The following is an 11660-nucleotide window of genomic DNA, read 5'->3' as shown; positions in this document are numbered from 1 at the left end:
AGAGGAAGATGAAGAAGATTTGTCTTGAGGAGATGAGGTCGACTGGGGGGGGCAGGGAGGGCGGCGAGACAGGGAGAAGGTGAGAGAAAAGGGCAGGCGACGAGGGAGGTGGCGGAACTAAACCTAAGGAGGTAATAAGCTGCCTGATGATGCCTGAAAGTGTCTTTGATGCCTGAAGGGACTAACAGACTAAACCCGAAATAGACGTCCGACGTGGACTTTCCGGTCGGGCGGTCTAGGCGGTGGACGTCTGACATCACTGCTGCCCTCTTGCTTGACTCACTTTCTCATCATCAACCTTCAGGCAGGAACAAGCCTCCTTCCCTCTTATCAAGGATGCTCTCCTCCTCTCCTCCTCTCCTCTTCTCTTTTGTTCATCTTCTACGTGTTGTTGCTCCAAGTTAAACTTGAATAATTGAGACATCAATTGCGATTCCCGACTCCTTCCCCCTCCTATCCTTTCAACGGTTCTTTCCATTAGTCAGACGCGTCCCCCCTCTCGATCGCTCCACTACTTCACCTGTCCCACCTGGCACTGTGACTTTCTGGCTGCCCTGCTTTCCCGTGGTGGAGTCTCGCTCTATCGCGAACCTTCCTCGGATTGCGCATTACCCCTCAGTACCCCTCCTCCTCCGATCTCGCCAATTATACCTAGTATGACTGTCACTTGAGACAGCTTCGCATTGATGCATTTCAGGAGCTTTATGCACGAATTAAGTAGACTAAAATACCATTAAGCTCTCGGGACCAGCCCGGGGGATCCTCGCTGCAATCAACCAATAGCCAAGCACATCTTTAGACTATGGGGGGAGCCGCCAACTCGCCTGATGAGGCTGTATTGACAGGCTCAACAGATATGTAGTTGTGTCACGACGTAATTGCGAGACCAACTTCTGAACCATTCATGCGCTCTTGCAGATCCTGCTCGCTGAAGACAGCCGTGTCTATCGCATCTTCCGCAAATGGGGAGAGTCTTCTGCGAGCATTGCGTGTGGCATGCTTTTTGCTGGTTGCCTCTCGTCGTTGCTGCTCACTGGGTGTGCGCCTGGTCCCAGGTGAGGGATTTTCCTGTTCCTCCTCAACGGCCATAGGCAATGTGCTGCTGTTCCCGTCTCTCTCTCCGTCTTGACGAACGACGGGATCTGGAAGCAATGTTGTTGGTGTGCTGCCAGCCTCAACAGCAATAGCTTCTATGAAGTTTTCCGGTCCCTGCTGAGGCGGATACTTCTCTGAGGAAGGGCCGATCTTTCGACGCTTCGGGCTACTTATATCGTCATATTTTGATGAGGTTGGCATGGTTAAGACAGTTGCATGAGTGTCTTCGCTCATGTGGCTTAACTTACCGTGTTGACGCTTCATGCCTGTGGTGATAGCCTTCTGGCCTGTTGACGAGCCCGACTGGGGAGCAGACATGTCATGAGGAGATCTTTCAGAGTCTTCGCTGGTGCCTGTTGGCTTCCCCTCCGCAACATCCTTGACAGATAGCAAAAGTACATCGGAGGATAGGGGCGGGGCATCAGGCGGAGAGGGGACAGTGCTAGCAGATAGCCTCAATCGTGACCGCTTCTTTGCTTTCCCAGAGGCAGTCAGCAAGACCTGCTCAAAATGAGCGCCCCACATCGCTATCATGTGCTGCCCGTATTGTGCAATGCTTAGGTTGCGATCTCTATGCTGTGTGAAGGTGGGATCCGAGAGAGGCGCGAGGACTAGGGCACTCATAGCCCCGGCAAGATGGCTCGGGCTGCAACCATGACAAGCTGCGAATTCCTCGTACGGAAACGTGACTGCAATCTTGGTGGCCATGTCGGCGAAGAACTGGTCAGTGTATGGCGAATGGGTGTCTTCATCACGGCAAGTCAGCCTCAGAGGAGTCTGCACTGTCTTGGAGATAGTCTTTTTGGCCTTCCCTGCCATGTTAGCGCCGCCGATTAAGCAGAGTCAGAATTACAATTAGAATCAGTTATGGCTTGTTGTAGATCGCTGGTGAAGAATGGTCACCACGAGGAATCTGCGACTTTAATTGCTAGTGCTTACGCAGGAAGGGAAGGGAAGAAATTGAGACAAACCAGAGGATGCAAATTGAGATGTCATCATGATGGTTAGGAGGAAGGGGATATTTATGAGCACACTGCCGCACAGTTTTATTGTGAGAGTGTCATTGTCCAGCGAGATTCACAGGGAAACATGCAGAGGTTGGAAGACTGAATGGTTAGATGATTAAATGAATGAATGAATGGATGATCTGACTGGCATCTAGCATCTTGGAAGTAAATTGTATACGAACAGCGTAGGAGATGGAGGGTGCCACCACCCGCGGTCTGGGCCGGGTCCAATAATAATGGACAAATTAAGCTTTGGTCCCTTCCAACGCCCACTTGCCCATGTCTTTCGCTCGTCTTCCTGCTTTTCCTCTTCCTCTTCCCTCTTTTTCGCCTCCCCAGAACATTATCCTCCCTCTTTCATGCCTGGTGAATCTTCTTTTGTTACTGTCTTTCAACCCTTACCCCATCAGGTCTCTGTTGGCCTGCAATGGATTCTATTGAGCCTGTCTCTGGTGCCTCTAATTCTCCTCCACCCGACCACCTCCGACCGACGTCATACCCGGCACGACCACGGGCGCCTTCGCTGCGCTCGCGACGGCCTTCCATCAGACTCCAGCGCCTCCCTTCCTTTGACAGTTCCGGTGTACAGTCTCAACGCAATGCACAGACTCCCAATCGGCCGTTAGCCTCACAAGTCGATCTTACCCCATCCAGGCCCGATCCGGACGATGAAGACGATGACGCCTGGCAGGGAAACCGTCGCCGCAGCAGCTCCGAGCCCCGACCGGGACGATGGTCAACTGCCCCCAATCCGGTCCTCCTCACTCGGTTCGCGACAGGAGATCAGATGCACACTCTTCACGAAGAAGCCTCTCCACAGAGTCCCGCAGTAGCCGCTGATTCCGTACCACCGTTGCCACAGCAGAATCCTGAATCACTGCAAATTCCACGACGAGGGAGTCGCGGCTTCATGCGCTGGTCGGGTGGGGTGCCCGCCAACCGCTTTACCAGGAATCGTGCGTCAACCGTGAGTGGGAGTGCACCAACTCAGACGGCGGACTCAGGCGACGAATATCGGTCTCATATTGTGGATGTCTTGGATGTAATCGGTAAGTCGCCGTCCTTGTCGCACGACTCAACCCTGCAGGCCCCACTGATATCAGTATCCCGTAGATCCCGAGGTGTCGGCACTTTCCACCCTCACCAATGTCCAGAACTCACTATTCGTTCCTAATCTGGGGCCTTTCTTGAACCGTAATCAGACCTATACTCTTTCACCGCCGCCTGCACCTCTCAGGAACCTTGAATCGTCGACAAGTGATGAGGGCGAAGATGATGGCTACGAAAAGGGCCAGGAGCCCGCCGTTCGTCCTTCCATCGAGCACACCCTCACTTCCGTGGTTGATGAAGGTGGCGGGCCTCGATTTGCTGTCCTGCCTGAAGGTAGCGATCTTGCCGGTTGGTCTCCCGAGGAGATTGAAGAACTGAACGACCATGTCCGGCATATGTTGCACTCGCGGAGATCCAAGTTCAAGCGTGCCATGAAAGGGTTTGGGAAATATGTCTCTAAGCGTATGTCTGAATATCGCTACAGAACGAGCAGGTTACTAACGCACTGGTCTCATAGCGCTGGGATTCTTGGTCACATTATATGCCACGCTGATTACACTTTTCGGTCTGGCGTGGGTGTTGTTCTTGATTGGTGTGTATTCTGTTTCATTCCGCTGCAAACATGCTGACCGTTCAACAAGGTTGGATCAACGTCGGAGGCCGGCAGTCGTATCTCATCAATGTCATCGACAACGTTCTTGTGGCCCTGTTTGCCGTCATGGGCGATGGGTTGGCTCCGTTTCGCGCCATCGACACATATCACATGATTTTCATCGCACGTTATACCTTCCTGACATGGAAGATCCGTCGAAAGCGCCGACTCCCCGATCTCAAGAACAAGAACGATTTGCCTTCACGCCGAGAAGAGGACGTGGACGTTGAATTCGGCGACACTCCCAAGGAGGAAGAACACGAGTTCAGCGTGCTCGGACCGGCGCAGCAGGCCAAATTGATTCACCATCAAACCAAGCTTGCCAATTCGCACACCTTCTACAAACCACACGAGACTTTCACCCACCATGCCTTCCCGCTGCGCATGCTCATTGCTATCGTGGTTCTGCTAGACTGTCACTCGCTGTTTCAAATTGCCCTAGGCGCCTGCACTTGGGGCATCAGCTACCACGTGCGCCCATTTGCGTTGACCACTGTCATCCTCTGCTGCTCGATCTGCTGCAACATCTCCGGCGGTGTTCTGATTATGATCGGCGATCGGAGGACTCGCAAGAAGGACGTCGTTGAGCGCCTCTTCCGACAGGAGCTCACGCAAGAAGCCATGAAGAAGATGCGGAAGAAGAGACGCAAGGAGGAACAGAGCAAATCCGAGCATCAATCCCCCTTGACTCGTTCTCATTCGACCTCGTCGAGGACTGAAGACACGGAACCGTTCCCGACGGTGTCTTGATCTGCGTCGTCCGACTAAATATGATAACTGCTCTCCCACGCGAGGGATAATGCACGCTATCTCTACGAAGCCACGACCGCTACACCAGACCAATACTTTGCTGGACACTACGAATAATAAACCTACACCCAACGGCATCATCCGTTCTAATCCATTCCACAGAACCTATCCACTTCAGCAACAACGATGGTATACTAAAAAAAGACACGTCGTCCTAGATGGGTCGTGGCTTTTTACTAAGAGCTCGCTGTTTGCTTTTTTGCTATTTACTTGTGAATATCTTGATTTTGATGATATCACTTTGGTTGATCAACGCATATATATCTATATCCCGTTTGCTGATTTCAAAACTAGCTTATTCTGCTTTACTCGCCTCCGGCATTTTGATACCATGAGCATGTTACTTTCTTACCTCTTGTGTTTTCTAGTTTTCCTCTATACGATGTAGTTCAGCGGGCGTAGAGTCCAGCATAGGAATTGACGACGCCAATCATAAATCTAAACGTCCTTCTGCCTTCCCATATAGAGCTACGCAACCACTCCTAAGCCTTACAGTTCCACACCACGCAAACAACCCACACCCAAGACTCCAGCCCAGAACCAAGACACAACAAAGGATATCACTCCCAGCTCCAACAAAGAGAAGCCCGGCGGCACAACCCGCTTAGAGCCACCACCCCGAACCATAGAACTGAAGCTTGATACTCACGCAACGCGCATCTCGTGCAGGGGAGCTGTCCCTGTCCTGTCCTGTCCTGTGCAGGAACTTACACCAAGCAAACACCCGTCAACTTCCAAGTTGAGCCTCGACGACACCCTTCCAGAACAACGCACCGACCCCATCTGAACCAACAACACCCCATCCTTTCCTCCTTGATGTACTCCGTTAGGTATAGTACTGTACCATCCTCATCCCCACATAACGCAGACTAAACACCAGAGTCAACAACAAGACAAAAAAAAAAAAAACCAACCAACCAACCAACCAACCTTCCATCACCCCTCACCCCACAAAGCCAAACCCCGCCGGGCCACCCACCACCCATCCTAAAGAACTACAGAAATTCCCCATCATCGACAAAAGCAGACGCATCTCAACACGCTTGATCCTGCGTATCAAACCAAACTCCCCTAACCCCCATGAGAACGAACCCATGCAAGCGTGCTGAACCAGACAAAGCCCCCACCAAAGAAGGGATTCCTGAATCTAGGCGCATATATAAACCCCCACGCACGCACATTGACCCTTCCAGCGTCCTTCTTCCTACACCAACCCGACCCAACCCAACCAAACCAGACAAACTCCCCAGCCAACAGCTAGCCAAACTAACCAGCCAAACTAACCACATACGCAAGCACAGCCAGCCATCACTTACCGAAACCCCAAAGGACCCACCGTTAACCAGAATGTGCGAGCAAGTCTACAGCCACTACGCGGGGTGCAACCACCTCTACCGCGCCGACATCCAGTGGTGCGAGGCGGCCAAGGCGCGGTCACGGCCGCGCGAGCCGTGCCGGCCGGCCCAGGATCTGCCCATGGTGCTGTCCAAGTGGGAGCGCGACAATGTGGGGCTGTGTGACCGGTGTCTGGACCTGAAGCTGTACGGGGTGCATAATGCGCGGACGACGCGGATGGGGTGGTACTGAATGCCTCAATATCCTATCTATCTATCCCCTTAGGGACTAAGAAGGATAGAGCGGAGTTTCATTCAGGATGGAAGGATAGAATAGGCCGAAAGGCAGGGTGATGTTGCGTAGGGGGGATAGGGTGGTTTCTCTAGTTTTCCTTACTTCTCCTCGGTAGATGAGACGAGGTTCAATTCAGATTTATTTCTTTATTTTATTTCAGACGTCACGATTCCCATGTGTGAGGAGCAAATGAGTAGAGTTAAATAAGGAAATGATTCCAGCTAATTAGCGCTGGGGTCTAGCCTAGTATCGGGCCACTGTATAGACATATAGTGAAGGAGCGAGTGAGGGTTGGGTTCATGTACAAACAAAAAGAAAAGCTCACGCTCGACACTGATTATCAGAGCGAAGACAAAGTTTTCAACGATAGACCAGGACGTAACTGAAAAAAAATGATAAGAAACAAACAAATAGCCAGCGTAAAGCATGCAAATCCCAGATTGATGATGCTCAGAGGACAACTGCTGGATTCGACTCAAATCAGAATTTTAAATCAAGTGTGCCGATCACACAAAAACTCGCTCAACAAACATGAAGTGTAAGAAAAGCCACGAGAGACTAGGTCCAACTACCAGCCAAGCAAGGACTGGACCTGCACAGAGGCATATAGTACTGTACTTGTCGCTTTTGTCTGAGGGAGAACCAGACATTATTTACAACTCCCGGTGGAGTGGTTCTTGCTCCACTGGTTTGGTGTCGGATCGTCGGTTAGAAAGAATCTTCTCGAGGGTGTCGAGCCGCTCGCGCGTGGACCGGATGGCATGGTCCATCTCGAGATCAGACATTTTCTCTTCGTTCACTCTGCCTGCGAGCGCACGCTCACCTTGCATCTTTCTCGACAGATGGTGCGTCCGCGAACCGGCCGGCTGGCTGACTGTCGGAAAGGCAAGGCCATCCATGCCAACCCGGTCTTCCAGCCAGCTCCAGAGCTCACTTTCCTCTCGGCGCCACATCTCTTCATAGGCAGCGAGACGCTGGGGCAAGGAGTAGCCCGGACACCCGATATCGTGGGACATCGTCGACGACTGGGAAGAACTTCGGAAGAAGAGCATGAAGAGTAGGACGCCAATGATCAGAATGGTGACATTGCCGCTCAACAAGGGCGTGACCATGTCCAATACAGGTCCCAGGACCCCATGTAGCGGTTCCAAGGGTCCCCATGATTTTGCTTTCTCAGCAGCAGCCTTCTCTGCTACCTTTGTCTCCGCCGCAGAGTCTTCCTGAGCAGACTCGCTCCTCTTGCGGCGGCCTTTGCCCTTGCCGGACTTGGCACCGCCAGCGCGACCACGAGGCGCAACTGCAGCCTTGAGAGCGTTTACAAGTTCGGTTCCGAACGAGGTTTGGCCATCAATGGCACCTTTTTCAATGGGACCTAGTCACTATCAGCACACCTGCTACCAGTCTTGGGTCACTTTCAAGGAACATACCTTTCAACCAGCTTTTTCCGGACCACTCGATAGTACAGGTCATCAGGAACCGGGTTTGGTTGTTCGCCGCCCAGGTGAAAAGGTATTTGGTCTTCGTACAGAAGACATTACCGCTCGGAACATCGGGCGTTTGGGTACTCAAAGTGACCAGCACTGCCTTCTCCAGATCCAAAAAGTCCAAGTTCTCTGTGCTGATACATTTGGTCTGCTTGGGTCCAATGGATCCATTGAGTGGCTTGATATACGAGTATTTCCGGGTTTTACTCTCGTTGGTGAGACCTTTGTTCCCACTCTCAAACTGAAGCTCGCCAGACTTCTGGTTCTCCACCAGAAATTTGGGTACGAAGGCGCCTGATGCGGGGCCGAAAATGTAGGAGTATACTTTGCCGAGAGGGGCAGGGATAATTTCGTCTTTGATCACCTTATCATACTGGCCCGAAGGATCAGTGAACTCAGTGGGCGCGTGGGTAGCGGGTCCAGGGAAAGCCGTATCACCGTCGCTGGGGGAGCTCGCCTTGCTACCTTTGGCCTCACCGTTCGAAGCAGACTGCCCGTTATTGGCACCTTGGAGGAGACCTGAAGCTTGGCGACTGATTGTCTTTGAGGGGACTGACTTCTCACTGCCTTGAACACTGGTGGCTCCTTCGAAGATGCTGTCGGCATTGTCGCCTTCCTCATCCTCATCATAAATCTCATCTTCCTCGTCACTTTCCACGTCGCTTTCAACGGCCTTCTCCGTCTTGTCTCCGGTGCCGTCGGTGACCCTGGTTCCGTTCGCCGAGCTCTTGAGAGCAGGATGGTTGATCTTCCAGATATTGACCATAAGATCATAAGTGGACTCTCGACTCAGAAGACTACGGAAGGTGTGTCGTGCATGAAGCGTCTGGATCGCAATCGCATTTGGAAAGACCATCGCAGTTGACTCCTTCTCAACCGCCACAATTTCATCGAAGCTGATAACGAGAGTTGTTACCCATCCCAGAATGTTGCTGGAGAAACAGATATGCCCCTCCGAGATGTAAATGCGACCAGCCAGAATGATCTCTCGCTGCAGAGCGCAGCTATAATCCTCAATCAAGTAGTCATCCTCGGGGACACTGCGGAACAATTGATGGAAGTCCCGGTTACGCTTTTTGCTAGCAACAGCGAACCCGGTGAGCCGTGGCACACTAGCATTAGCCCCAGGAGCTCCTAGGGCTATTGCGCTGGCACCAATTGCGCCGATAGTCGATGTGGTTGCTCCAGATGAGCCACGATTTCTCCGACGGGCCATCCGGCTTCGAATGCTACCACTTCGATATGGCCGGGTACCTCCCAACTCGCCCTCTACGACGCTGCCACTGGGTGTCGTCTGGTTCCCGGTCCCTTCCTTGGTGAGCGATGTGCTGGATTGGCCATCAATACCATCATCCATGGGCGGAGCGAGAGACGTGGCGGCCGGTTGCTCGTAGGCCATGGTGACTGCTCGAGCAGCGCGGCTATCTTCCAGTCTAGCAGCTTCCTCATCACGCTGCAGAACTCCAGGGCCTTTGCGCCTATCGGATGGTAGCTCAGGCTTTGTGATCACCACCCCGTCTGGGGTCGAGACTGATCCACCAGGAGGAATTGCTATGTCCAAGTGGCTAAAATCCAGGTTACCCGATCCCAGGGTGTCAACAGCCATGGGCTTCTTCTCGTCTGACTTTCTGCCTTCCACCGCCTGAGTTGAACTCTCCTGTTTCTCAGCGGTAGCACGATTGTCGTGCTCTCCCGTGCCTGCTTGACTGACGCTGCGGCCTTTGGATTGCGCATTGAGACTGCTGCTGAGGGACGATGCGGCATTCTGTGCGGCAGAAAAGACCGACGAAAAGAAGCTCGACTGCTGGGCACTCGGGGGAGGTTTCGACGTCGCCTTCGTCTCCTCTGCGGTCGGGCCCATAGCAGATATCGAATTCGACAGCTTGCTCGGCTTGTGGCTTGCAGCGGAGGCAGACCGCACACGCCGATGGGAGATCATATTGCCAGACGGGCTGACTACGACACCGTCCTTCGAGTGCATCGAGTCGGGCGAAGCCGCCACCTCTGGAGAGGCGAAGAACTTGGGGAATTCTGTTGTCCGCGGAGTCGGAGGGGTTACCGTGGTCGAGGGTTGCGGGATCGCTGTGTGAGGAGGCGTCCTTGGAGCAGGAGCCTCCAAGGAGGAGAGTGGTTTGTCCTCCTTCAAATCCGTTAAAATCGGGGCCGGGATTTTGGGAACCGGCTCGTCTTCAACTATGATAGGGGCCTTCTTTGCCGACACACTACCACTTCTACTCTTCGTGCTTTTCGTACTTTCCGCGGATGTTGAGTTTGTTCGATCTCGATTGGGCTTCTTCTCCGAGTTCGACGTGAAGGGATTCTTGAATCGTCGACCAGGAGAGGTGCCCCTCTTCTTTCCAGATGACGGTACACTCAAAGTATGACCGTGTTGGCTAGTGGGCCTTGAGCGTTCCGAGTCTGGAATCGACTCTGGACCGGCACTCGGACCACTGACGACCGACTCAAGATCTCCCTGAGCACTCTCATCGGTTGCTTCCACGGAGGTTGTTTTGATCAAAGGGGAGGACGAGGTATAGAAGCCACTGTGGGAGTTATGCGAGGTGAGTGGTGGCGTCCTAAGCAAAGAACAGTCAGCCAATCCAGGTTTCATTGTTGTGAGTCGGCTACACTCACCGATCCGGTTCGGAATCGTCTGTGAGGAGGTTGATAGCGTCGTTGTCCGGAGGGGGCGGCAGCTCGTTGATCAGAGACGGATTCCCATTCCACGATTCGTTTGAGCGACTGCCCTGTATGTGCTGGTCATCCTCCAACTCATACTGAGTTGGCAGCTCGTCTGGTTGCTTCTGGGTGTCCTTCCTCTTTTTCTTGTTGCGACGCGCGGCTAGTAGCTTGGAGAATCCGCTGGAGCCTGCCTTGGCGGAGTCCGCATCGCCGGACTGTGATTTCGGTCTATCGGAAGTGGAGTCGATGGACGAGGAGCGGCCATTGCTGCGACCGGAGCTTGCCATAGTCTCGAGATCTATGGGGGTCGTCTTGGTGCGACCGGAAGAGCTCAGACTTCGTAGGTCGGACGAGGGGGGCGGAACGGGGTCGGAGAGGAGAGATTCGTCCATGGCGGCAGGAAGTATGAGGGCGTAAGCGGAAAGGGGGAAGGTGGCTTGTTGATATTGATATACAGAGGGAAAGAAGGGAACTTGAAGGACTGGATCAAACTATGAACATTGAATGAAGCATGATCGAGTGTAGAACCGGTCTATCTCTCTAACCAATTGTCGCTATAGTAGGATCGCAGGCGAAGATCACTGAAGGAGAAGATGAGGGGAAACGGAAAGACAAAGTTGCTGGAGAGGTTCGCAAAACCGCAACAATGAATTGTCCTTCTTGGGGTCAGGAAATGGGGTTCTTCAAGAGCTTTGAAGAGATGTAACCCAAGAGAAGGAAGCGACGCGAAGGGAGGGGGAGGTGGAATTGAGAACCGGATCAGGGGAAAATGTGGATTTGGGGGGAAGAGAGAGGGGGGGGAAGAAGTGCGGAAGAGATGGAGGCGGCAATGACGACGAGTAGCAGCAACAGGAGGAAGAGTGAGCGTAGAGGTTCAGCCTTAAGGGTGAGGCCAACACATTGAATCAATGAATGAATGCTTCTAGCCGCCTCTCCACAAACCAAACAGTACGAATACGATCCATCCATCTATCTATCTTAAGCTGTAGTGGAGCCCCCCCCCCCCCCGATCGACAAACCAACGATTTGACACATTCGGTGTAGCCGGAAATAATTTGGGACTCTTGGAGTCTATTGTTAGCCTGAGACGATCGGAGGTCTTTCTGACAAGACTTCTAGACTCTCCTATCTACGGAGGAATTCAATCCTGACTTAATCTATAAAATCTCCTGTCGGGAATTTTGAATCGCAGTGAATAACGTACGCAGTACGCCGTACTATACAATACACCGCTCTGTCATATCCATACGG

The 11660-nt window shown here is 52.8% G+C and overlaps 3 protein-coding genes across 3 annotated transcripts; 1 reads left to right on the top strand and 2 right to left on the bottom strand.

Annotated features, from left to right (window-relative positions):
• Nucleotides 1-1190: 1190 nt before the first annotated feature.
• On the bottom strand, nucleotides 1191-2242 carry BO86DRAFT_459641 (uncharacterized protein; the record flags this gene model as incomplete). The annotated part of the gene is made up of 2 exons (XM_025677369.1): nucleotides 1344-2242; nucleotides 1191-1261 (listed from the first exon to the last, which is right to left on the bottom strand). The coding sequence occupies exons 1-2, from the start codon at nucleotides 1912-1914 to the stop codon at nucleotides 1191-1193; spliced, it is 642 nt and encodes a 213-aa protein (XP_025522741.1). The 5' UTR covers nucleotides 1915-2242.
• A 190-nt stretch (nucleotides 2243-2432) lies between these two features.
• Nucleotides 2433-5054, top strand: BO86DRAFT_372077 (DUF2985 domain-containing protein). The gene is made up of 4 exons (XM_025670337.1): nucleotides 2433-3151; nucleotides 3216-3614; nucleotides 3670-3744; nucleotides 3794-5054. Exons 1-4 carry the CDS (start codon nucleotides 2530-2532, stop codon nucleotides 4552-4554), a joined length of 1857 nt encoding a protein of 618 aa, XP_025522740.1. The 5' UTR covers nucleotides 2433-2529; the 3' UTR covers nucleotides 4555-5054.
• Nucleotides 5055-6425: 1371 nt separating this feature from the next.
• Nucleotides 6426-11226, bottom strand: BO86DRAFT_372075 (GRAM and VASt domain-containing protein). The gene is made up of 3 exons (XM_025670336.1): nucleotides 10362-11226; nucleotides 7671-10303; nucleotides 6426-7615 (listed from the first exon to the last, which is right to left on the bottom strand). The coding sequence occupies exons 1-3, from the start codon at nucleotides 10799-10801 to the stop codon at nucleotides 6897-6899; spliced, it is 3792 nt and encodes a 1263-aa protein (XP_025522739.1). The 5' UTR covers nucleotides 10802-11226; the 3' UTR covers nucleotides 6426-6896.
• Between the last annotated feature and the right edge of the window lie 434 nt (nucleotides 11227-11660).

The sequence above is a fragment of the Aspergillus japonicus genome (genome assembly GCF_003184785.1).
Source record: "Aspergillus japonicus CBS 114.51 unplaced genomic scaffold BO86scaffold_88, whole genome shotgun sequence".
Taxonomy (NCBI): domain Eukaryota; kingdom Fungi; phylum Ascomycota; class Eurotiomycetes; order Eurotiales; family Aspergillaceae; genus Aspergillus; species Aspergillus japonicus.
This window is presented reverse-complemented; position numbering and strand designations above follow the sequence as displayed.